The 27768-nt window shown below is 39.2% G+C and overlaps 3 protein-coding genes across 4 annotated transcripts in view; all 3 read left to right on the top strand.

Annotated features, from left to right (window-relative positions):
- The first annotated feature begins 1023 nt into the window (after positions 1-1023).
- LOC125568399 (uncharacterized protein K02A2.6-like) lies at positions 1024-2655 on the top strand. The gene has a single exon (XM_048730658.1). The coding sequence runs from the start codon at positions 1024-1026 to the stop codon at positions 2653-2655; it is 1632 nt and encodes a 543-aa protein (XP_048586615.1).
- A 2373-nt stretch (positions 2656-5028) lies between these two features.
- On the top strand, positions 5029-12654 carry LOC116615007. Its single transcript, XM_048729983.1, has 3 exons — positions 5029-6878; positions 9044-9270; positions 11141-12654. The coding sequence occupies exons 1-3, from the start codon at positions 6752-6754 to the stop codon at positions 11798-11800; spliced, it is 1014 nt and encodes a 337-aa protein (XP_048585940.1). The 5' UTR covers positions 5029-6751; the 3' UTR covers positions 11801-12654.
- A 1840-nt stretch (positions 12655-14494) lies between these two features.
- The window catches only part of LOC5507890 (uncharacterized skeletal organic matrix protein 5), a 38376-nt gene continuing 25102 nt past the window's right edge, over positions 14495-27768 (top strand). The window contains exons 1-2 of one of the 2 annotated variants that reach the window (XM_048729982.1): positions 14495-14658; positions 14728-14844. The gene's annotated coding sequence lies outside the window, so the exon portion shown is untranslated. The remainder of the gene's footprint in view (positions 14659-14727; positions 14845-27768) is intronic. The other variant, XM_032376602.2, reaches the window with a different exon arrangement.

The following is a 27768-nucleotide window of genomic DNA, read 5'->3' as shown; positions in this document are numbered from 1 at the left end:
AGGAGATGCAGAAATTCTCAACGAATTCAATGATGTTTTTGAAGGACTTGGACTCGTAGACGGCGAGTACCATATCACTTTGAGTAATGAGGCTCAACCTACAATCCATCCGCCACGCAAGGTACCCCTTAGTCTGATGCCCAAGTTAAAGGAAACCCTGGAGAAGTTGACCAAAATGGGTGTCATAAGCAAAGTGGAAAAAGCGACTGACTGGGTTAGCAGTTTAGTTATCGTAGAAAAGAAAAACGGAACTTTGCGTCTGTGTTTAGATCCAAAGGAACTGAACAATGCAATCAAGCGCGAGCACTACAAGCCGCCAACCGCAGAGACATTGTCAAGTAAACTGAGAGGAAAAAGGGTTTTCACCGTGATTGACATGTCCAATTGTTATTGGCACAAGAAACTCGACGAGGAATCTTCGTACTTGTGCACATTCAACACGCCTTTCGGGAGACACAAGTTCGATAGAATGCCTTTTGGAATTTCTGTAGCTGCTGATGTAGCACAGAAAATGGTTGATGATAATTTCAGTGACATTCCTGGAGTTTTAGCGGTACACGATGACATCATCATCGCAGGTAGCGACAAGGCGGAGCACGACGAAGCGCTGAGCCGTGTGTTACTACGCGCAAGAGAACGTAACATCAGGTATAACCGTGACAAGATCCAACTACGCGTGAATCAAGTCAAATATCTTGGAAATATTGTCACAGCCGACGGATTTAAACCTGACCCAGAGAAAATAAAGGCAATTAAGGAAATGCCACAACCGAAAACCAAACAAGATCTACAACGATTACTTGGCATGGTCAATTACCTGTCACAATACATACCGAATATGTCGGAAATCACGACACCTTTGATGTCACTTCTAAAGAAGAACGCACAATGGGTTTGGTATGACGAACACAAACAAGCAGTGGATAAGATAAAAGAAGCGCTAACAAATAGCCCAGTACTACGCTATTTTGACATCAATGAAGAAATAGTGACGTGAAGAAATGTGACGCCTCACAAAACGGAATGGGAGGATGTTTGATTCAGGAGGGACACCCAGTAATTTACGCTTCACGATCACTCACGGATGCTGAGAGAAACTACGCCCAGATCGAAAAGGAACTGTTGGCAATCGTCTTCACGTGCGAGCGATTTCACCAGTTTATCTACGGGAATGACATAATCGTGCACAGCGATCACAAGCCACTCGAGGCGATAATGGCTAAACCATTATCTCAAGCACCCTGTCGCATTCAACGCCTACTTATCAGATTACAGAAATACAACATCACGGTACGCTTTGTACCCGAAAAAGAAATGTTTATTGCGGATACGCTGTCAAGGGCATTTCTGATTGAAGACACGGACGAACAACAGGATCTCAATGAGGACATTGAAATCCCGGCGACAACTGACAGGCTCTTAGAGCTAAAACACGCATCCGAAAATGACGTGACCCTACAAGAGTTACGAAAACAACTAATTAAGGGATGGCCCAGCCACAAGAGAGAGGTCAAACCAATCATTGCACCTTACTGGACAATTAGAGACGAACTTAGTGAGGCTGAAGGCCTACTTTTTAAGGGAAATCAACTAATTATTCCTACATCTATGAGGGAAACGATGTTAAACCTCATTCACGAAAGCCATCTCGGCATAGAAAAATGCAAAGCGCGTGCCAGAGCTATTATTTATTGGCCTGGTATGTCGCGTGACATCTACGAAAAAGTCAGCAAATGTAAAGTCTGCATGGAACACCAGCATAAGAACATCAAAGAGCCAATGCTACCACATGAACGACCGGAACGACCCTGGCAAAAAGTTGGATCTGACCTAATGGAACTTAAGGGAAAGGACTATTTAGTTGTAGTTGATTACTACTCTAAATTTATTGAAGTTTGTCTATTGCGTGACAAGACAGCCGCTACAGCAAAATCACACATGAAATCGATATTTGCAAGGCACGGAATTCCTGAAGAACTCGTGGCAGACAACGTGCCATACAACTCAAAGGAATTTAAGGATTTCGCCAAAGACTGGAACTTCAAACTTACAACATGTAGTCCCCGATTTCCACAGTCCAATGGACGCAGCGAGAAGGCTGTACAGATAATAAAGCGCATCCTGAAGAAATCTGACGATCCGTACATTGCACTACTGGAGTATCGCAACACCCCAGTAACAGGAATGAGCTACTCTCCTGCTCAACTTCTTATGAGCCGCACTACACGATCTAAGCTTCCTGTCAACAAGGAATTACTAGTTCCTAGTGTCCCTACTGGCGTTAGGGAAGAGCTAAAGGCATGTCAAGACAAACAAGCCAAATATTACTTCAATAGAGGTGCAAAACCACTAGCACCCCTTACACCTAACGAGGGAGTGAGAGTCTATGACAAGAAGAAATGGATACCAGCAACTGTCAAACAAGAAGCTGGAACTCCTCGCTCATACATCATACAGACAGAGACAGGTCAGGGGCTAAGACGAAATCGACGACACCTTCTTAAGACCAACGAACAAGCTCCCGAAGTAAAACCACCAGAACCAGAGCAGCCTGACTCTCCTACGGAACAACCAACGGCACCCAAAGAACAACCCGAACTTCGCCGATCAAATAGATCTCGCAACGCACCTACTAGATATGGATACGACGAATAGATTTGATTTTTGATATAGACTATGAACACTATAATCATTTTATATCAGCTTTTAGAATATAGCGTGTAAATAACGCAAACATTGTATATTTTATTAATTTGTTTTAAATGCCTTTTAAATCAAATTCTTTAAGAAGGGAGATGTAATGATATTAGCCTATTGCATTATTTGATTGACATTGTAATCAATAACCGCACCCATTTGTAATCACGTATAAGCTTTAGCTCGACCATCAATAAACACTGTTCAATCACTACCCTTGGAGTACGTTATTCCGCTATCCATTCTACACTATCCTTCATCTTCTACAAAGCTCGGATCATTACAATCACCACCAAGATCAGGCTCTTCAACACCATCGTGAATCCAATACTACTCTACGGAGCCGAGACCTGGAGAACCACCGTCACCACCATGAAGAAAATCCAGGTCTTCATCAACACCTCCCTTTTGTTTTCTTGTCTCTTTTATACCAAGCTGTTATTATATAAAAAGTGCTTGCCTATGTACAAACAATATAGCTGGTATAGCTATGAAATGCAAGGATATCTTTATAGCTGGTATAGATATGAAATGACAAGGATATATATTTTTTTCTCAGGTGCTTAAAGCAAGGAATTAACCCAGATTCATTATGTAGTCTGGCTGAAAGCAAATGTAAATTAATGTTTTTTATATTCTTTTATTGTTAAGTGTTATTATATTCAATCAACCCGCATTCATTTCCTTTAGTAAACATAATATGCTCTTGCGGTGTTGATACTTCCCTAAAATCTGAATTAATAAAAGCCTTAACTGTCAACAAAATTATTAACAGACAGACAGACAGACAGATTAGTTTATTGGTACCGTGTAAAGACTTTTACATTAGTGTGAATCCAATAAATTTAACATTAAGCCATTCAAATTCTCTAAAATACATATATACAGACAAAAGAACATAGAGAAGATACCAGTACCCTTTAAATAATTATTCTTTAAAAAAAGAATGCATGTAAGCTTAGGGGTAAATAAAAGGTTGTTTCTTTTTTCTTGTAAATTGTTCTATTGATTTGTTGAATGGCTTGGCCCTATTCATGGCTGATTAGCTTTTACTTATTCATGAGCATCGTTCAAGAGAGTTACTCATATGTAGTAATGACAGGGGAGAGGGGTTGGAATATTGTATTTCAAAATATATGGATGTTTGCTAGAGATGAAAGATGGATTAAGAGAAAAAGGATTTCATTTATCAAAATTTGTTTTTAGTATCTAATGAGTTAATTGGTAAAAATGTATAAAAAGGATTTCAAAATATATGGATGTTTGCTAGAAATGGAAGATGGATAAGAGAAAAAGGATTTTATTTATCAAAAATTTGTTTTTAGTATCTAATGAGTTAATTGGTAAAAATGCATAAAAAGGATTAGGAACTGAGGATCAGGTATAGTTTGAGAGTTTTCAACCTTGGTGTTATGGGGTATGTAATTTTGGGCTCTCTAGTTTGATTATAGATTTGGGCCTTTTAGTTTGATTATAGATTTGTAACGAGTGCAAAAGAGAATATGAAATTGTCTGTAACACTCTTTGTAAATCTATAGTCATACTACTTTATCTATTACCTGCCAGCAACCAGCCAACCAGCCATACTACTTCGTCTATTACCAAGTACAACCAGCCACCCATAGCACACTTCGGCCCATACCACCATGTCTATAGCCTAACATTCTCCCTTGCTTAAAATACCTAAATTATGCACTATCTGCTATAGTATTGACTGTGTAAACTCATTCATGATATTTTTATTTCAGGATAGTCCCTCTTACAAACTTGATAAGACAGTTTGAAAGCAAAATATAATGTCAACTCATCTCTTATTTATTCAAGGATCACATATAAACTCGAGGGTCCCTTTTTCTGAGGGTCCTGAACCCAAAGAATTATTTTTTGTAGATTCTCTGAAGTATACTCAATAAATGAAACAAGACTAACATAAATTTATTAGTTTTAAGATCTGATTATATGGCAAATATAAATATATTTTTCAGTATCAGGTATCTATCAAGTTTAACTCTACATAAAGAGCACAAATCCCTCTTTTAATGCAAATAGTATCCTGGGTACTGACAATAAAAACTTCTAATGGTGTCATTGTTCACGGTATTCTCTAGGGGGATTGGGAGAGAATAATTTTATAATAATAGAAAAGGTAAAAGTAATAAGCCATGCATTTTTGTGCATTTTAGATAGGGCTGCATTTTAGGAAGTTGGGAAACCTGGAACATAGTCAAAGTGAAGAATCCTGTTGTTATATCCCTGGGTGTGTCTCTCGCTAAAGTTTAGTCTTTTTAGTGGTTGGGGAGAGGGAGGGGGGGGGGGTAGGGATGGGGACAAAGCCCTAGTTCAGAGTGGCAAATAAAGCTGGCCTCGCTTTTAGGCAGTGCCTAAATCTATATATTAGGCTTCATATGTCATCAATATTGACTACATTTTTGTACTTTGTGTTCTATACTAGTCATCGATAACTGGAGTTGAGTCTCACATAGGCGACACATTCAGTGAAGTCAAACTCAACTAGCTAACGGATACGAATCAAGCTCTGATATTTGTATCACAATATTAATACATTTCTGCCGATGGAATGTAATGATAGAGGCAGAAATGTTTATTTCGACGGCATGTGAATAACACGTGGATTTATGAAGAGAGTGCAGTATAGGTACGAGTATATAAGGGGGGACATAACGTGCTAGTGTCACTCTAGCGTTTAAGCCATATTAACTTTTGCTAATTTTTTGGTGTATTTTTTTTTCTCCGGCCCTTAAGCCCGAGAGCACGCAATGCTGAGCATTGGTTCGGGGAACACGGTCCAGAGTTTTTCCCACGGGGTTTTTACCTCTGGTTTACGTGTCCGGCTCAGTATTAACTTCTTGTAAATATAAATCCTCCTCACCTCACCTCCGCCTGTGGTCCCGTCTGGGACATAGGCCGCCGACCCGCTCTCTCCAGGCGTCTCGGTTCTGGGCGAGTCTCTCCAGCTGTCCCCACGTCTTGCCCATTGGCGTCTGCATCTAAATCTCGGCGCCAGGTGTTACGAGGCCGCCCTCTCTTCCTCTTTCCTTGGGGATTCCAAGTGAGGGATTGTCTTGTGATGTTGGTTGCAGGCTTTCGAAGAGTGTGGCCAATCCATCGCAAGCGTCTCTGAAGGACGTCTTGATCAACAGGCTGCTGCTTTGTACGCTGCCATTATTCCTCGTTGCTGATCTTGTCGGGCCAGCGGATCTTCAGGATCTTCCTCAGGCTCCGCTATGATGCGTACAGCGCAGCTAATGCTGAGGCTCGGTTCAAATAGGGGTAGTATGCCTAGTAGGGTTAAACATAGCGCCCGTCCATATGAAAAATGCTCTCCTAGCTTGGAGGGTTAACTTTAAAAGGGTGATCGCCGAGCCATATTAATAAACAAGATGGCGGATCGGAATTTTGGCAATAAACGCAACAATAGTTCCATTGGCGTGCTTAGCGGCAGCTTTCAGTTCTTTCGGGTTCTGATGAACCCTATATACACAAAAATTTAAGAACATTGTCAAGAACATATTCAGCCTCAAAATTTGCCAAAAATGAGAACGGCCCAGCCTCAACGGAAAATTAGACGTTCTTATAAGAAAAAGAGTCTAGTTTGCATTTCTGACGTTTTGGAGTTGTGCCTATATTTTACGGGCTTCCTGGGGCGCTATAGTAATGATGGGTTAATCTAGTCACTCCTGGAGATATTAATGTTATTTTCGTGATAGAAGGTTTTAAAAGAAACCTGCCATATCCCCAATTTATCGTAAATGTTTACCTAAACTTCAATTATTTTTAGAATTTTTATAATTGTGAACCAGACATCTTCCCCATCTTAACTGATAGGCAATAGGATGGGAGAAAAGTCCTTTAGAGGGAGTTATTTACAAGGTTTTGTTGAAAGGTATTGTTTGTGGTACTTTAATTTTTCATTGCAAACACTAATCCAATAGAATTCACGAAAATAACTCATCAAGATAAAAGACTTTTCAGCTTGTTTTCTTCGCGCAGCAGATGCCGCGTTAATAATCAAGGGCGTGGGGCATATGGCAGGATGGATGTGGGAAGAATTTACAATCTTCACGCATTTTATTTGCTTATCCCATGGCTGATAGTAGCATTTGGAAATGCCATATTACGACTGGAGCATAGCAAACTGGGTCATTACGTCAGATTTGTTGGTAACTATTATAAGTAGCTTCATTTCGAGACAAGAATTATGAATTATGAGAGAAAATGATATTTGTAGGGAAAGCCTTTCGTACCATCCATTTTGGTGGTACCCAAACGACAGCTACCGTAATATAACTATGAAAGTGTTTTATATATCTAGAAAGGGATTTGTCAACATAACACACTTTATATTTTTCGTTCCTTGAGAATTCTACGGATAAATCCAACCTTTTTTTACTAGCTCACAAACACTGATATCTGAAAGTTGTACGGGACCTTTTGAGACGTAGAGTCGCTGAAACTTCATCGTTGCATGGTCGTAACTAACTATTTCCAACCTTTCTTTTCAAACTTTCGAACAGATTTTAAATAATGTTTTAGGGTTTTTGTGTACCCTACTAGCTGTTCCTTCGTCCTTTTTGCTTCTATCACTATGTTCTTTCGTGTTCTCGTTTGTTTATGTAAACAAACGATAACGGACAGAACATAGACTCTACACAGATAACTGATAGAAACAAACAGGAAAAAAGATCCCTGCTTCTAGGTTATATCTATTTGTTGCATGATTTGATATTTCTAAAAAAAAAAAACATATCAAAGCAATGCAGCTATACTATTATAAGTACATATACCCATTTACACCACAAACATATTTGCCCAGCAATGTTGGCGCTATTAGAACACTGTTGGAAGGTGATGCGCCCATCACAAAGTTTTATTTGTCCTGCGGTCAACCCGCCTAATAGCGGCCACAAGCAATATCTATTTGTGTTTTCACTGTTTGCTCAAGGCATAATAAAGAGAACAAAAAATCGATAAAACATTTCTACCGATAAGATTTTCCCTCCAACGTATTAAGATAGGTGTAAACACGCCTCCGTATCATAGGAAACTTTCGAAAAATATTTAAGTTGGATGTGGCTAGAAGGCAGAATGAATAAGTATTGCAATTAATAGTTTATTGTAATTGAAATTTACTAAAATGTTAAACAATTTTTGCTCACAAACAAAACGTGCAAAGATGCGAGACGAAAAACATTGAATGACCATTTCGTCCTATTAGCCCTTCCAACGTTTTTTTCTTCTTCTGCAGTTTGAGGGGCCCTGAACATAAATTAAATATTACGCTGTTTACATCAGAAATTACTTTTACTTGTTGCCTACAAATTTTCAATATGTTGCCCCTTCCAAAACTTCATAGCGCAAAACTCAAAATTCATCAGGAGTTTTGTTTAACTACCAACTACAAAGAGTGATTTCAGTTTCATTAAAAATTGCATGTTGTTTGTCCTGTATCTAATAAAGCTGGTTGTTTTTATTGTTCTGCTAACTAATTTTCTTCTATTTTTCTATTTCTGTAATGTCTGCTCTTTAGTGCTTGTTATCCGAATTCCGGTAGTCCACAGTTAGCGTTTTTCAACGATACCGCATAGGTTTACGATAGATAATATTACACTATATGGCGGCCTACTACGGCCCTGATGGTGGAGGCATTACTTGGCCAGCTTCTGGCGCTGTTTAAATGGACGATTTTCTCTTTGTCTTAAACAAATAAGCGACTAAACGAATCAATAATAGCCAGGCATCACGTGATATGTCACCGGGCCCGTAAGTTTTAACGGGAAAGTTTTTACGGCTTCCCGATAAGCAAATTATAATTTTCTTAAAAATCTTAGCGTCTTGGGTCTTAGCTTGTTCTTGTTTCTGTGTTTAAATGAAGTTTAAAAACAAAATCCAATAGTGTTTCATGGTATATATGCATTAAAAGAACGGCATCCGTCATGTCATGATTAAAATTGAAAAAGTATTTTGAAATTCTGATATAGCGCGCGCTACTTTGAAATAAAATTTTCAGTGCGTGCGCGAGCGTTCGGTGTTTGCAGCGCGCGCAGGTAGTGAAAATTGAAAACTTTGGCTTAAAAAAGGTTGGCTTGACTAAATCTTCGTTTTTACAAAACATTGGAAATATCATCACCCGAAAAGGCTGAGATCAACTTGAAGTCAATTTTTGGGAACTTGAAACGCATATTTTTATTGCTTTTACTTCAGGAAAGCTTGGAATGACGAATTCCGTGTTATGTATATGCGCGCCACCAGCGTAGCAACGTCGTTACTGAGCAATACTAATGTCAGTACACCCTTAGATGGACGATTTTCTCTTTGTTTTAAACAGATAAGCGACTAAACGAATCAATTATAGCCACGCATCACGTGATGTGTCACATGGACTGCGCTATGCTCTGCACCAGTCACTCGCGATGCCTCTCGTTCAACCACGGAACCGTGCCAGGTGGCCAAGATGTTTGTGAACTCTTGTCCTCCGATGGGTACAGCCATGGAGCGGTAAACAGACTGCAGGAGAACTCTTTCTTTACCTTCTATAGGGAGAACGAAGCCATGGTAAGTAAAAGTCATCCTTTTCCCTCTACAGGGAGAACAAAGCCATGGTAAGTAACAGTCATCTTTTACCCTCTACTGGGAGAACGAAGCCATGGTAAGTAACAGTCATCTTTTACCCTCTACTGGGAGAACTAAGCCATGGTTAGTTAGTCATCTTTTACCCTCTACAGGGAGAACGAAGCCATGGTAAGCAACAGTCATCTTTTACCCTCTACTGGGAGAACGAAGCCATGGTAAGTAACAGTCATCTTTTACCCTCTACTGGGAGAACTAAGCCATGGTAAGTTACAGTCATCTTTTACCCTCTACAGGGGGAACGAAGCTATGGTAAGTAACAGTCATCCTTTACCCTCTACTGGGAGAACGAAGCCATGGTAAGTAACAGTCATCTTTTACCCTCTACAGGGAGAACGAAGCCATGGTAAGTAACAGTCATCTTTTACCCTCTACAGCGAGAACGAAGCCATGGTAAGTAACATTCATCTTTTACCCTCTACTGGCAGAACGAAGCCATGGTAAGTCACAGTCATCCTTTTCCCTCTACAGGGAGAACGAAGCCATGGTAAGTAACAGTCATCTTTTACCCTCTACTGGCAGAACGAAGCCATGGTAAGTAACAGTCATCTTTTACCCTCTACTGGGAGAACGAAGCCATGGTAAGTAACAGTAATCTTTAACCCTCTACTGGGAGAACGAAGCTATGGTAAGTAACAGTCATCTTTTACCCTCTACTGGGAGAATGAAGCCATGGTAAGTAACATTCATCTTTTACCCTCTATTGGGAGAACAAAACCATGGTAAGTAACAGTCATCCTTTTCCCTCTACAGGGAGAACGAAGCTATGGTAAGTAACAGTCATCTTTTACCCTCTACTGGGAGAACGAAGCCATGGTAAGTAACAGTCATTCTTTACCCTCTACTGGGAGAACGAAGCCATGGTAAGTAACAGTCATCTTTTTACCCTCTACAGGGAGAACGAAGTAAGTAACATGGTAAGTTACAGTCATCCTTTACCCTCTACTGGGAGAACGAAGCCATGGTAAGTAACAGTCATCCTTTACCCTCTACTGGCAGAACGAAGCCATGGTAAGTAACAGTCATCCTTTACCCTCTACAGAGAGAATGAAGCCATGGTAAATAACAGTCTTCTTTTACCTTCTACTGGGAGAACGAAGCCATGGTAAGTTACAGTCATCCTTTACCCTCTACTGGGAGAACTAAGCCATGGTAAGTTACAGTCATCCTTGACCTTGTACAGGGAGAAGGAAGCTATGGTAAGTAACAGTTATCCTTTACCCTCTACAGGGAGAAAGAAGCCATGGTATTAAGTAATAGGTAATATAGCACATGTTTGATTTTCTCTTGCATCAAAGAAGCAAAACAGTGATTAAGCCTGAGGTCCCATCTCTCACCGCATTTCATCCCGGGGGGAGGGGGGTCGGGTAGAGGACATAAAAATAAGGTTCGTCGGCAATGTCAAAGTCAGCAATTTGGTTGGTCATCAGCAAAACCTACTACAAGGGAGGACACATTAGTATTGGTCGAAGCAATTTTACTAGATTATACTAGCGTTAGTTACAGACTTTAAATAAGCTTCAGGCGTTTCGGACTACTAAAAATCTTTGAGCACACCTTAAGAGACAAGTATGATATATTATACCGTAAAACATTCGATTACCCCCTTTTACTTTTATGGAGTGTCTCTTTCCCGAACGTCTTCATTCACAGTGCTTCGAATACATACTGTGACTCGCACCCATGACCGTAAGCTTTGTGAAGTATTCCTTATTTTCATCCTGACCCGGGTTACGTTAGTCACGTGTTGAAATGTGAAAAAAACCCGTCACATTGTTCATTTTTCAATCAACAGGAAAGCAGGAGTTGCCTGGATTATCTAAAGCGAGGGAGAACAGAAGACGGAATTTATCTCATCCATACTCCAGGGGTGGGACATCTGCACGAAGTCTTCTGTGACTTCTCCACTGAACCAGGGTGGGCGTGGACACTGCTCGTATCCTTCGCACGGAAGCATCGACACAAGGACGCCTTTTGCACAGTGGGGTACACGCTAGACAGTCCATCAAACGAAGAGACACCGAATCTGGAAGACTTTAGATTCTCAAAGCAACGCATGACAGCTATACGCGACCACTCGACACACTTCCGAGCCACCACCAATTACAAACCAGGGAGCGCCCTGTCGTATAGAGATTACATCCGTGGAAAGATTTCCAACCTCGATTTGACCAGTTTTACAGGAAGAAATTATTGTAAGAAGGTAGATTTTATCAGTATTCGCGGTATTGAGGGGCGCGATATTCTGGTTTCTTTCTGGCAATTTCTAAGACAACCACTACACATTGACCCGTATTTTGCAACCTGCCCTTTTAATGCAAAACAGGGATGTCAGTATAATGAGAATAACTTTGGCTCTTATTGTCCTGATGGAGAAATGAGTACAGGGTTCAGTGGGTCGGCGACGGAGGAAAGTACCACTCAGTGGTGGTTCGGGGGAAATGCTTATCATTAAAATTAGGCCAGTTTAATTAAAGGGGTGGGTGCCGGTGATGATTGCGGTGAGGGTTACATATAAAGCCTGCTAGCGATATGTATAATAGTATCAATGATAAATATATATTCTATACCACTAGTTCTTATCTGTCCACCGAAAATCAAATCAAACCATCTGGACGTAACTTGGAATATGAATATTTTATACTCTTTTTTTTAATTTGCTTTATCCAGTCAAAATAATAATAATAATAATAATAATAATAAATTTTCATTATCATTTCGGTCACTGAAATTTCGCGAATTTTGCGGTTCTTAAAATGTATCGCGAAATTTAAGTGACGCAAAATAATTTTTGAGATAAGATGGTATCATTAGATGGTACAATGAGATCGTCCAAGGACATGAAATCTATAGTTCATTTTTGCGTAGGACATCAAAACTCATTCATAATTGTTCCTCCTTTTATTATATTTGAAAAATGTCTGAGTCGCGAAATAAATGACTTTTAAGATGCAAAATTTTCACGTCTCTCGAGATTCCATCGCTAGGAATTTACAAATGTAGATCCTTTGAGTCAGGCTTTTCATAGGTGGTGAGCCAATCAGAATCGGGTACGCATGAGTAAATGACCTTTCTTAACCAACGGCTGTGAAAGAATTTCTTGTTGGTAAAGCTCTTGGGGATGTATTCCCCTTGGGATATTATGGAATGCCATGTAATAGTATAAGTATTGTTTTATTTCAATTATAATTTACTTGTCAGTTTTCAGCAGGGCCCATTTGTTTTTTACAGATCTCATCATGTGAGCAGATTTCGACCCTTTGCGTATGCACTGTAAGGCGTCTATGAATAAACGACACTTATTCACGAGTGATTCTTAATTTTTTGTGGTATTTATCTTATAAACTAGTGTTGTTATGATAGCAGGGTGGTTAGAATATATTTACCGAGTACTCTTCCAGCAGCCTTAATTATTCTTGACCTTTATGTCAAACTCAGTTTTGCACATACGATCTCTTTTAGAGGCTGGTGACCTGCGACCAAATCTAAAAATAGCTAGTCTGTGAAAATATGATGGGTTACCGTTGTTGTGTGCCCCTATTGATGGCTACCTATGTTCTTCTCCCCCTAATTATGGGCTACCTGTGTTGTACTCTCCATGACGCAAACATTACATTTAGTATAATTGATTTTGTGTTACAAGTATCAGCGTGTCCATTACCTAGTCTGACTTCACTAAATGAGTGCCCTATGGTGACAAACTCAGCTTTCAATGACTAGTATAGAACACAAAGTACAGAAATGTAGTCAATGTTAATGACGGCATCTATGGTAGGTAGGGAAACCTTCCTGGGGTGTTTCGGATTTCCTGTGGTTTCCACAGCCCCTCCTTATAACTAGGAACAGAAATACAGAACAGACCGCCAGGGTCTCGCTAGATAAACTGGAATTGCACTCTAGCGCCCCTGTTGAATACCTTTTATCTCAATAAATATAAGAAAAACTTTCTGTGTAACAATTTTGTTTATGATGTATTAAATTTATGACCGCATTTATTACATAAACTAGATCCTGCGCGCAGGGTTAACTGTGATACCTGAGGTCTGCAACTTGTTTGTGTGACATATGTGACAAAGATTTTACTGCCTACTTTGGATAAAATAAATAAATAAATAAATAAATATAGAAAGAAAGGCAAGAAAGGTAAGAACATCATTTTTTGAGGTGGGGGGTGGACTCAAGGTGTGCCACATGAAAGTAGACAGGGCTGATTGTCCTATTTTTAAATACTATAATCAGTGGAACAAACCGGCAATTCTGTTTTTTTTGTTAAATTATAAAAGGCGGTTGTCCAAAAATGGGTCTTTCCTGTGTTTTTACTTACCAAGTAAAATAAGACACACAAAAAAACCTACCCTGTCATTTATCATTTTAAAAAGGTAACATAAAAAAGGGTACCCTTTTGCAGAATAATACGGACATGTTTGCCGTCTATTTTCAGATATAGAATGAGCTCATAAAATGTCGACAATTTTGATAATCGGTATTTCACGGATAAGAACGAAAACGGTGACCTTTTCTCTAAGGTTTGTAGAAAGCAGAAAGTCGGAAATCATGTACGTTTTCTGTTAGCAGCATATAATGCGAAGTAAAACACATAAGGGTTACCTTTTTTCCCACTTTAGACTGAATTTAACATCACATCAAAATCGGTACCCTTTTTCGTCTTTAATAGTACAACTAAAAAGACTGAAAAGGGTACTTTTGTTTACTTTGCGTTTATTTGGAGGTTTGTATTTGTTTGTGTCTGTTTTTGTATTCCCGCCTAAATTCGACTGCTAGTTAGAGAAGAGCGATGGAGTAAATACAAGGGGATCTTTCCCAGATCGAGAGCTTGTTAAAGAAAACAAAAGCTACAAGTTCATAAGCCAGACACTTTCGCAAGCCTTCCCAGAAGTTTAAAGAGGCTTCTCTGTCAGAATGTACTAACAGTGACGCATGGGCTTCCTGGGCATTGCGCAACATTGCAGATATCTCGGGGCGACGAAAAAAAAACAGTTGCATTTTTATGACTGGGCTACCACAGGTATCCCAGTAAATTTTATTGTAATAATAAATGCGGGCTCCGCATTTCTTTTACAACTTTTATTAACACTTTGATCTGGGTACCCTGTGTAGGAATATAGCTTTGCCTCTTTGCCCCCTCCTGGCCTCAACCGCCTTGCTACCAGGCCTTTTTGTAGCTCGCTGGAAGGTACCATGTGGTTCCATGTTGGGTAAAGAGCCAGCGATGGCTACCGAAAGAGTAGGCACGAACGCGCCGTCTTTGTCTCAGAGAGCAAATATTATGATAGTTCAGAAGACCTAGAAGAGGTATTTTCTTTGTTGTTATTTTTATCCATTGGTTGCGCTTCTAAATGATCTAAACTTGCGACTCTTTAGGAACTGATTTCCTTAGCAAAGAGCCAACGTCAAATTAAAGAGGCTTCTAATAACAACCCAACACCCCAGACGAGTAAGAGTTCTGCCGACTCCGACAGCGACCTGTTATCATCTGAGGTAAAAGATGATGAGCTGAGTGTAAATAAGATGTGTAACTGTTTTATTATTATTGTTGTGTTGATGTTTCATAAACTTTGAAAATTTGAAATTTAGTCGTTTTCGCGCGTATTTTTTTGTTAGCCAATTCTTGTGACATATTTTATTGCAATAGTATTACGCCTAAATAATTTATGTAAACATTTTGAGTTTCTTCAGACTAAATGCATATATACTGGTTGGATTTTATATGACAATGAAATAAAACTTCACTATGAAATTCTACTGAGTACCAGGGGATTTTATTGTTATAAAATTGGAGAGAAATACTAAACTGGATGCCTGAAACCTCTTTTTCAAGCCGCTGTCGAAAATGCATGGCCTCAGACTTGCATGGTTGCACAATCAAATAAACAAATCAAATTAGTAGTAGTATTTATAGAGAACAGAGCTACAATATTGTTATAAACAAGGGAAATAATTTAGTAATAATGTGGACTGACAAGTTTTCAACAGCAAGCCAATAGAATACACTTAATATGTGCGCTATTCTTGATGTGCATGCTTTTGTAACCAGTGTTTATCAAGTTTTTCTACTAAAATGTTGAACTCAGTACAGGTAATGTTAAACATCCTTGCAGGTGCTCGCACAGGTAACCCAATATTATAACAGCATAACAATGCAACAATAAAGAGTTCGTTGAACACTAAGTAACTGTCAGTACAGAAACAAACTTATCTGGTGATGAAACCAGCTATCTATTTGTGTACATATGGTCTATAAATGTTATATTATATGTAGTGTATACATCAATTAATTGTCTGTAACTTTGATTGTTAAGAATTTATAGAATTTGTTGTTATGGACAGGTATCAACGTCAAAGGGAATATAATATAACTCTCATTGGAAGGACCTACATGTCTATTACTTTTTGTTGTAAACATTTAATTCCTCAAATCAAGCATTTCATTGTGGCAGTAAACATATGTGTGACCCAAAAAAAAAATTGTAGAATTAAATGAAAAACAGAAATAATAAGGCAACCTGATTATTCCAAAGTTTCTTTTAAAACTTCAACTATCCACAATAAAATAATGCACTTTGCATTTGAGTCAATCGAAAAGTTTCAATAAACAATAAATCCTGTACCTTGAGAAGCTTTGGTTATACATAGTTTAAGATGCTTTCCCTTCCAATAAAACTGCCAATATTGTGATTAATCGCCATCATCTTGATTTTTTCTCATTTGAGCTGATGCATGCACACTTTACTGTTGTTACATTTATCACTTCAAACTTGATGACACTAGTGTACATCAAACACACGAAAAACTCTTTTCTGGATAGAAAAAAGAAAAAGAAAACAAGGGACAAAGGGATTTTTCAATCAATTTATTAAGAAGTGACAAATACAAAATAGATGATATTTTATATACAGTATTTAGTAAAGTAATAGTTATATTATTCTATATGTTATACATTTAATATATTATTATATTGACTTTATCTAGTACACAAATATACTGTAGCAATATAGATTGTATAACACAATATTCAAAGGTAGTCGAGTAGAATCAGATGTCTAAGGGCAATGGTGATGACTTCATCATCTAGTAGTGTATCTTACCCTTTGGGTAGAAGTATGTAAACCTGTCCTGTTGCTGCTCATAGTGGAGCGGAGCCCTATACCTAAGAAAAAGTGGCATACAAGAAAAATTTTGAAAAAAAATATTGGTAACCCATGGATTCGAGTTTTCGTGATGTGATGTCGGTCTGTGTCATCTGGAGGGGCAAGTTGAGCTTGATTTCTTACAGTTCCTAGAAGACCGTATCTCGTAGTCTTGTCATCAATGACATGTATTTTGCAGAAGAAGGGGGAGTTGGTGAGACAAAAAGTTTGGCTTCCTAAAAATAGTCAACATCTTTGTGTCACTCCTGGTCAGTGATTGTTTTCCAAAACGATTTTGCTTAAAAAAAAAATTAAATAACATAAGATTAATTATTTAACCTATAAAATATGGAAAATATAATATTTACATTATAAAAACAAGGGCTTACAGATCCCCTGAGTAGATTCTCCAAGTAGAAAACAAAGTTTCTTAAAATCGATGCTCTAAATACCATTTTATGAGGGTTCTGGTCAGCAGGATCTTCTCGTTTTACAGTAGTAACTACCAATCAACTACGTATGGCGTGCTCTTGGCATGATCTTGTGCTCTTCTGGAAAGGCTGTCAGTCACAGATATTTTCTCTGGAAATCTTGGTATTCTTGAAAATAGGACACATCTCGGAGAAGTAAGACTTCAGACTGTCTCTAACACGGATGTCACAATCCACAACACCAAATCTGTCATCACCATCAAGGGACTTTTCTTCTCTGTGTCTTGTGTTCAGCGCTCTGTTGCTGCGCCAGGACAAAAGGGGTGTAGGAGTCAATGCGTGTACCAGTATTAAAAGAAACATATTGACTTTTTTCCTCGAGGAGGGTGACAGCTATTGACTTGATCCTAGGGTGAGAAAAAGGACCAGTCTTAAAGAATTCAACTTCTATTTAAATTTTTTTAATAATAATATATTTCCTAATAATAAAATTATATTTCACGCGGGAGCCTTATCACCAATATGGTGATTTTCATAAGGGCCCTCAGATATATTATATATAATATAGAAAGATAAGAAACTAAAATTAAATTACACATAAGTAGAATACATAGAGTAAAAATAAAAAATAAAGGAACTAAAAGAATTAAAAAATAAGCTTATGATACTTTCTCTTAAAATCTAAATATGTATCTGCATCTTTGATTGCGGAAGGCAATTTTTTTCATTCTCTAGTGAAAAGGTACTGGGATGTTTGTTGTCCCCAGGAAGTTCTGTTTTTTTTTTTTTGGCAATCTAATTTGATTTCTACATCTAGTATCATAACTGTGGATGTCCTGTCCTTTAATCGTATCTGTATCGTTTCTTAGCTGAAGGAACGATGAAGAACGGAGAAAGAACACCGAGACATATGAGACGACTTTAGTCTTTATCTCAAAGAACAACAACTACAATTCTACGAAACTCGTACAAGCGTGTCTACGCACGTGGTGTGTGACGTCACCGGAAGTTGTATAAACCGGATATCATTACATCTCCCCTTCCAAAATTTAAAAAAAAAATACACTAACAAAATGTCACTGTCCTGGATAATAAAACTATTGAAAACGTACAGGCGGTTTCACAACCCTTCCTGAACGCGTGCGTTGCTCCGCTGGGACATCGGGGACATCCTGGGCAGCATTCTCAGGGGCTTTCTCTGAAGGTTGTTTCTCCTGCTGCTGCTGCTTGTGTGTCGTAGGCATCGCCGGTTTAGCAGGTCTGCTTGGGTAAGGGCAGTGCATTTCTATCTCTTCTTGCTGCGGTGGCTGCATCTGCTCTCTGGTTTTCCGCAGGTGTCGTCTGTTTCGTCGGTAAACCCGTCCGTCTTCAGTACGTACCTGATATGATCGAATATCAACTTTTCCTTCAACTCTTGCTTGCTTCCATTGCTTGGCCCTTCCCACTGTCTTTGTAGGTTGTAGACGCACAACATCTCCCTGTTTCAGCTCTTCTAACTCCTTCGCTCCAAACAACAACAACAACATATTTATTAGCACCCTCTATTATACAGATATTACTTATTAAATAAGAAAAGGAGAAAAATAAATATAATTTTTATAATTGGGCACCAGCCGCATTAAGAAATAGCATAGCTAATCGAGCTTAAGCGGCTAGGTCAAGCGGAAAATTGCATGGGTAAACAACATGATACATCAATATAATATCAATACAAACAGAAACGAAAAACAAACGACAATAGATGCACGCACCAGAACAAAACACGCACAAGCAAGGGGAGGTCGATTATAGGGATCATTTATATATAGGAGAGAATCTTAAGTTTGTAAATTACAACAATAATAGAGTTAGCTTTTGTAACGATCTAAAAGAGAGCTGATCATTAGTGTCTTGAAACTGGAGCGAGATTTAGATTTATAATCATCCTGAATATCGTTCCAGATTTTTACACCAAGAAAGCGAATGTTAAATTTGCCATAGTTTGTGCGTATCTTAGGCAGGTAATAAGTCTTCCTACTAGCAAGTCTTGTATTATATTGATGTATCCTGTTAATATTTGTGAAAAATGATTTGAAGACAGATGGCAAATGATCTGAATGGAAGTCATACATAAACAGTGCATTGTTAAGATAGATTATGTCATGAAGTTTGAGGAGACTAAGTTGGTAGAATAATGGATTTGAAGGGGTCCTAAAATCAGAAAAAGTTAATATTCTAATTGCCCTTTTCTGAAGTATAAAAAGGGGCTTAAGAGTAGTTGCATAGGTGTTGCCCCAGGTCACAACTGAGTAAGTTAAAAATGGAAATAATAATGTATAGTAAAGCATTTTTAGGACTGAAATATTTACATAATGTCTTATTTTTGAAAGAACACCAATGCAACGTTTAATCTTTTTAGCTATATGAAGTATCTGATATTTCCAGCTAAGATGGGAGTCAATATAGATGCCTAGATATTTGATGTACTTCTCTTTCTTGATGCATTTGCCATTTATCTTAATACTTAGAGTATAATTAGAGATTTTCTGTGGTGGATGAAAAATGATGAAGTTTGTTTTATCGATATTTAGAGAGAGCTTATTGGCAGCAAGCCAGTTAGAAACATGAAGAAGATTTTCGTTGATACAGGATTCCAGAGCAAGCAAACTACTGTTCGAGTAAAATAGGTTAGTGTCATCAGCAAAGATATGAAAATCAAATATACTACTGCATCTATGAAAGTCATTGATATAAATAAGAAATAAGAGGGGGCCAAGTACTGAACTCTGTGGGACTCCATGAGTGAGGACAACTTCATCAGATTCTGAATTAATAACTGACACAAATTGCCTTCTATTTGACAAGTATGATGAAAACCATTCATTTGCAATTCCACGAATTCCGTAGTGAGCAAGTTTGCTAATAAGAATTTTATGATCAACTGTGTCAAATGCTTTTGAGAAGTCGAGGAATATCCCACAGGAATACTGGCCCTCCTCTATAGCCCTTTGAATTTTGTCTACAATTAGAAGTGTTGCATGAAAAGTAGTGTGTTGCTCTCGGAATCCAAATTGCTTGTCATAGAGAATATTATATTTGTTAATAAAGGCAATAAGTCTTTTATACATTAGTTTCTCCAAGATTTTGTTAAAAATTGAAAGCAGCGAGATTGGTCTATAATTATCCATGCAGCTAGCTGAATCTTTTTTATGAATTGGAATTGTTTTTGCAATTTTAAACTGATCCGGGACACAGCCATTACTAAATGAGTGATTGTATAATATTTCCAAGGGTACTGATAAATAGGACTTCAAAAATTTTAGAAGGCAAACTGGGATGCTATAAGGACCTGATGCCTTGGAGGGATTTAACCCAGAAATAATATCCTCTATCTCAAATGCTGTGACTGGAGAAAGGACAAAACTGTTTACTAGCGGTGGACCAAGGAAGGATTCAGGACTTCTATCTACATGTGGAATTTTACTAGCAAGCTGACTACCAATTGTAGCAAAAAAGTTATTAAAGGCTATTGCAATAGCTTTGGGGTCTTTGACTGGCTTATTATTAATGATAAGTTTGGAGGGTTGGTTTGAGCAAGTAGGCTTTGTTGTTATCAATTCCTTAATACCTGACCAAATATTTTTTATATTCTTACTATTGGTAGCAAAGTAATTTTGATAGTAGTTCTGTTTGCTAGTTCTAATAAGCTGACTAATCTTATTGCGATAGCATTTGTATTTTGAGAGGTAGTACTCACTTCTAGATACAAGATATTTTTTATAGAATTTGTCCTTCAACTTGATTGATGTTATAATGCCCTTGGTAATCCAAGGCTTGGAAAGTGATTTAATCTCCTTTCTTGTCCGTTTCCTCAGGGGAACATGTTTGTCAATAATAGCAGAAATATTTGAGAAAAAGGATTGAAATATATCGTTCGATCCATCATTAGATGGTAGGACATCGATCCAGTTGATGGACTGAATATCTGATAATAATGCTTCTTTATCAAGCTTGGAGAAATCTCGTTTGTACATTTTGTAACTCTGGGGTAAAGGTGCTAATTTATTAATAATTAAGAAATTAGGAAGATGATCTGTAATTCCAGTAAGTATATTTCCACTTAGGGTCTGATGTTCCAGGGAATTGAAAAAAATGTTATCGATTAAAGTTGCCAAGTGTTCAGTGATTCTGGTGGGCTTTAATATATGAGGGTGAAAGTGGTAAGCACCCAGGCTATTTACAAAGTCATTTGTGTCAGAATTAGAGTCATAATTGAGCAAATTCAAATTAAAATCGCCCATTATTAAACAGAACTTGTTTTCTTTGCTTACTCGTTCCACAATATCATACAAAAAATTGAGGGTTGTATCTAGATTACTATTTGGATGTCGATAAATAGTCCCACAGACAATATTACGTTGCTGCGGGATTTCAATTTCAACCCAAAGTGACTCAAATTCTGGCTTGGAACAACAAAACTCATCCCTTTTTGAATATACCAGATTATTTTTGATGTAGAATCCAACCCCCCCTGCATCTGACAGTGTTGGCTGTGAGAGAAAATTATAACCTGTCATGCAGGTATTTGTAAGAGGGGGAAGCCCATCCAAGATTTTGGTTTCAGACAGACCGATAACAGGAAAAGGATTCTGTAGTTCATCCAGCAGATGGCAAAAACGATCAAAATTTTTGGATAGACTTCTGATATTAAAGTGCAAAGCAGAAAATGCTTTTTCAGCTAGGGAGGATTGGATCTCTACATTTGAATGAAAATCATGTGCAGAAAAATAATCAAAATTTATAGAAAGTGGCAATTGAGAATCAATATCAATGTTGGAAAGGCTGGAAATCTTTTCAAGAGAAGACATTACATCAAAGCATGGCAAAGAATCTAGATTTAAATTAGCAATTTTCCTTGAGCACAAACAAGCCTCATTAGAGTTATAAGCAAGTTCGGCTAGAGCTGTATTGTTGACAGACTGGAAAGGAAAAATAGCATGGCGGCAAAACAAACAGATCCAAAGATCATTTGTTCTAGAAAAATAATTGTACTCTTTAACTGAGAGTACAGTACACTTTAAGTGGAACCATTCGAGACAGATATCACATTGGATTCCTCGAGAATTTTTCTTGACTACCTTAAGGCAGTTACGACATTCAGTAGAAGTCATCTAGATTATAAACGAGAGAAAAAACTATAAAGGAATCATACTTGGAAAAGCTACACATAATTAATTGGTAGTACTTATCTGTCTCCGTTAGGGGTCCACTAATTAGTAATCTTTTAATTTTGCCAGTCACGATGAAGCTTAGTCAATTGGCCTTGAACTTCTAGATACATCAGCTATTGGTGGCTGGATAGCATGAGACCTTCTTAGCTTAGCTATGTCGGTGGGCGAGTTGATGTATACTGCCCGACTCTTCTTATCCTTTTTAAGATAAACTTTTCCATTTGCAGTCCCAGCATAGGCGAACTTCAGATCCTTCTTCGCTTTTAGGCATGCTTTAAACAATTTTTTCCTGGCCTGGGTTAAACTTTCCGCGATGTAAATATGATTCCTGTGATCCGTGCAAGTGAAATCTTCTAGGTCCTGGGTGGTTTTGTCCTTCAAACTAAAACGAGCCTTGTAGATTTCATCTTTGATATCTCTCCTCACAAACTTTGCAATGATAGTAGGGGGCGATGGGGGATGGACGTTGCCTTCATAATCAGACCATTCACTATTATTTGCCGCAGGGAGACGATGACTAATAGAAATATCATCCTCATCCAGTTCGACTCCAGCGAGTTGACGACTTGAATAACAAGATCATTAGTATTCTCGTCTTCCAAACTAGGAATCCCTTTAAATTCCAAACACTCCCTCCTCATGTATTGCTCCTGTTCGTCAAGTATAGCCTCTTGGTCTCTTAACTTATCGGTGATTGTAGATATACGTGAGTTCAGGACGTTATTTTCGACTCTTAATGCCTCGTTCTCTCTTTCGAGCGTTGTGACTTTCTTCTTGATCAGTTCAAACTGATTGTTGAAAAAATCCATAGATTTTTCGAGCGAATTAACCCTCTCGAGTAGAGTCTCATCCATCGCCCTTGCTTCAATGACACAGACGTAAATAAACACTTAAATAAACACGTAAATTTAAACAGGATTTAGCCGTTTTTGGGGAGCCGAAAAAATGGCTGCCATCTTGTCCAAGAACCGCTGCTCTACGGTTGTAATTCAGGCTTTGCCTTGCCTTCTGTAGCGTGAGCTTCTGGTGTACATCTCTGGGCACTGATGGTTTCAAGAGTCTGCTGGAAGTTGGTAGGAGTGTCTTGTTTCTCCTATTGAACACTCTTTGAACTGGCGAATAACCAACTGTTTCGCTTGGTGTATTCCGCCAATCCAGTAGAGCCAAGTACGGGTCTTTGTTTGATTCTGTGGCTTTTTTCATCAGATTCTTTGCCGTCTTGATTGCATTCTCTACTTTTCCATTGGATTGGGCATAGCCTGGGGAGCTGGTCACATGTTCAATTCCATAACTGTTTGTAAACTGTCTAAACTCATGCGAGTCGAATGGCGGGCCATTGTCACTCATAATCTGGTCTGGAATACCATGTCTGGCCACATGTGGTTTGATCTTCCCCATCACTTCTTTCGCAGTCTTGCCTTCCAACCTGTCAACCTCAAAGAAGCCTGAATAGTAATCAACTGTTAGTACAAAGTCATTCCCATTCAGTTCAAACAGGTCTATGCCTACTTTCTCCCATGGGCGGTTGGGGATTTCATGGCATATGATTGGCTCTTTGCCTTGCTCTGATAAGTGACTGTTGCAAATCTCACATTTTGCAACATACTCTTCTACTTCTTTATTCATTCCAGGCCAGTATAGGCATCCCTGGATCCCTATGTGACTGGCATGTATCTTAGCCAACATTTCTACTCTGGAACTGTTGGGAATCACTAACCTCTCTCCTTTGAAGACCAGGCCGTTTTGTAGTGACAACTCATCTCTAAAAGAGTAGTAATCTCTGATGCTCACAGGAACGTCATCCTTCACCTCTGGCCAGCCTTGTCGGATTATAGACTTCAGCTCTCTCATAGCTGTGTCCTGCTCTGTAGCTTGTCGTAGTGATGCTTGGGTAGCTTCGGAGACAGGTAGAAACTGTATCATGTCAATACTTTCTACTTCTCGCTCAGTCGTACCTCTCATCTCTCCTAGTAGCATCACATCTCCTACATCATCTCGACTAGCACTCGGAAGGCTCTGCTTAGGGTGTCTGCAAGGTACATTTCAGCTCCTCTCTTATAGTTGACTTGCAGGTCAAACTTCTGTAGTCGCAACATCATTCTTTGTAGGCGCTTGGGGGCACTAATGAGGCTTTTCTTGAAAATGCTTTCAAGAGGTTTGTGATCCGTTTCAACTTTTATTGGCCGTCCATACAGATAATGCTCGAAGCGCTCCACTCCAAATACAATGGACAGCATTTCTTTCTCAATCTGAGCATAGTTCTTCTCGGTTTCTGTCAGAGAACGTGACGCATATGCGATGGGCTGTCCCTTTTGCATTAGACAGGCTCCCATCCCTTTCTCTGATGCATCACACTGCAGCTTGACTTCTTCGTGTGGGTCGAAGAACTTCAGAACTGGTGCTTGTGAAACAATCTTCTTCACATTCTTGAAGCTTTGTCCTTGTACTTGCTCGTCCCAGTGGAACTGGTTCTCTTCTCTGAGCACTTCGCGCATCGGTGCAGCTGCTTCTGAGAGATTCGATGCAAACTTCTGGAGGTAATTTGCCATACCAAGCAACCTCTTAATATCTCGCTTGTTTGTTGGTGTAGGCATTTCTTCAATACCCTGTAACTTGTCGGGGTCTGGCTTCAACCCGTCTGCCGATACCACGTGACCCATGAACTTGACTTCAGCACAACGCAGCTTCAGCTTCTCCTTGTTGAGTTTGATACCCTTTTGGCGACAGCGCTCGAGGAGGGATCTCAACTTGGCATCATGATCTCTGATGGCTTCTTCTTTGGAGTCACCTTTTCCGAAGAAAAGGATGTCATCGAAGATTGGTTTGACACCCTCCAGGCCTTCTAGTGCTTGTTCCAATCTCCTCTGGAACTCTTCGGGGGCTGGGGCTAAGTACCGAACGGCATCCTCGTCCACCTGTACCTTCCCCATTGGGTGCCAAATGTAGTCAGGAAACTACTCTCGTCATCCAGTTGTATATGCCAGAATCCGTTCTTCGTATCTACAACACTGAACACCTTGGCATTAGTGAGCTGCGGAAGTAAGTCATCAATCACTGGTAGAGGGTATCTATTCCTCTTTAACGCTTTGTTAAGGGGCTTCGGATCTATGCAGAGTCTTATCTTTCCGTTAGGCTTCTTGACAACAACCATTGAGGATACCCATTCTGTGGGAACATCTACCGACTGAAGGACTCCTAACCTAAGTTCTCGTACTGCCAGGGGCACCTTCCTGACTGGGAGGATTACAGGGGGGACAGTTGCATCAAGCTCTAGGTGTAGCTTTTGATCTAGTTTACCCTCCCCTTTAAACACATCTGGAAATTCACTAACTGGGTCTGAGGTTGGGCTTGAGTCTGACAAAGACACAATGTTCTCACTGTTCACTGTCATTAGCTTGAAATTCTGCACGGACTGTGCACCTAGCAGTGGGGTATAGCCTCTAGGGACTATTGCAAACTTCGTCAGCAGTAGATCATTATTCCTTGGGTTGAGGGTTTCTATGTTGACCACCCCTAGCGGTTTTACCTCTGACTTGTTAAACATGACTAGTGTTGCGCTGCTTTTCTGTAAGCGTTTCAATTTTGGGTCATTGAAAACTTTCTTATACAAATCTTCTGGCAAGATATTGACTGTGGCTCCACAATCTAATTGGAACTTGATTAGCTCATCACGAAGGCGCATGTGTGCATAAATTTTCTTAGGGCTGAGTGGATTTGTGTTCAGAGTGTCCACAGACTCCACAGTAAATAATGCACCATAGTCACTGTCACTTTCATAATCAAGATTGTGTATTGGTTTCTTACCCTTCTTGCTTGCTTTTAGAGCCTTACATGCTACTGAGAAGTGATTAAGTTCTCCACATGTATCACATGTTTTCTGCCAAGCAGGGCATTTCTCTTTAGCTCTAGGGTGTAATCTATGGCAGAATTTACATTTGGGGTGGGGATTTGATTTGCTGCTATCCATATGTGGCGGTTTTCTGGGTTCCTGCCTTCTACCCCCTTTTGACCCTGTTTTTCTGCTCGGGGGGCCTGTGGTAAAGCGCTTATTTCGCCGGATTGCTGGGACATTTCCTTTAGCCTTTTAGGAGTAGCTTCATTTGCACGGCATATGTCAACACACTTTGCTAAGGTGAGTTTAGCTTCCGTCAGCAATTTCTTCCTAATACTGTTGTCGGCTATTCCGACTACGATTCTGTCCCTAATCATTCCATCTTGCAATTCGCCGTAATTACAAGTTTTAGCAAGTGATCTAAGTGCAGCGATAAAGCTTTCTACTGACTCACCATTTCCCTGGTTTCTTCGGTTAAACAGATACCTTTCATAGATCTCATTCGTTTCTCCAACGCAGTGCGCTTCCATGAGCTCCATAATGCGATTGATATTTGTTTTGTCCTCTTCGTTTGCAAAGGGCAAACCGTCGTAGATCTCAAGTGCTTCGGGACCAATGCATGAAATCAAAGTAGCCGTTCTCAGCTCCATTCTCTGTTTATCCAGTTGCGAGGCTATTTCGTAGTTTATCCAGAGCCTTTTAAAGGTTTCCCAATTGTTAGCTAAGTTGCCTCTCGTCTCTAACTTTTGCGGTAGTTGGAGGTTGGTTTGTACAAACCATGGCTCACTCGTCGACTCGCCGCTTTCGTCTGGCATTTTGGGTTCTCTTCGCACTGTATTCTTTTACAGAGACTTCGAATCCTCTATTTCTGACACCATGTATCGTTTCTTAGCTGAAGGAACGATGAAGAACGGAGAAAGAACACCGAGACATATAAGACGACTTTAGTCTTTATCTCAAAGAACAACAACTACAAGTCTACGAAACTCGTACAAGCGTGTCTACGCACGTGGTGTGTGACGTCACCGGAAGTTGTATAAACCGGATATCGTTACAGTATCCAGGTGAAAATGTATTGAATTATTCATAGATTTATATGCAAAGCAAGAACGATGGAATTTCCTCCTTTCTACTAATGTGTTCCACTTAAGAATACTTAGAGCTCTAGAACTTGATTCAGAATTCGGTAAATGGAGGACAGTCTTTGCGATCTTTTTATGTATTAATTGGAAAGAGTACATCTGGGTAATGTTATTCCTGTCACCCCAGACTATATACACACAATCGAAACGGGGAAGCATCAAACTGTTAACAACAAGTCTTCTAGAAAAGAGAGGTAGCAGGTGTTTTATACGTTTGAGCATCCCAAGTCTCTTAGCCATTTTCTGGTGAAGATAATCTATGTGGTCACTCCAGATAAGCGTTTCATTAATCACTATTACCAAATATTTGTAGCAAGTCTCCCTCCCAAGGCCACTTTCGTTTATGGTTAAACTAATTTTTGCAAATGACTTAAGCCTCTGTGATCCTCCAACTTTACATTTGAAATGCCCCTTGGCTTGAAAAATACATCGGATGATTTCTGGCCTGCTGTGCGGCGCCGTAGAATATGATAGATGAACTGGCCACTAGTTTTTGCTTTAACAGGTGAAAGAGGTGTTGTTTGTACTTGCTCATTGAAGATGATACGATTATACAACACAAATCAATTTGCAAACGTATGAGTAACTAATACATACAATCGGCGTATCATCTAAAGTAAAAAACTTAATGACTATGAGTCAGTGTGTCTATATCTCGAA

The sequence above is a fragment of the Nematostella vectensis genome, chromosome 7, assembly GCF_932526225.1.
Source record: "Nematostella vectensis chromosome 7, jaNemVect1.1, whole genome shotgun sequence".
In the NCBI taxonomy this organism is placed as follows: domain Eukaryota; kingdom Metazoa; phylum Cnidaria; class Anthozoa; order Actiniaria; family Edwardsiidae; genus Nematostella; species Nematostella vectensis.
Note: the sequence above shows the minus strand (reverse complement) of the source record. Positions and strands in the feature narration are given on the sequence as shown.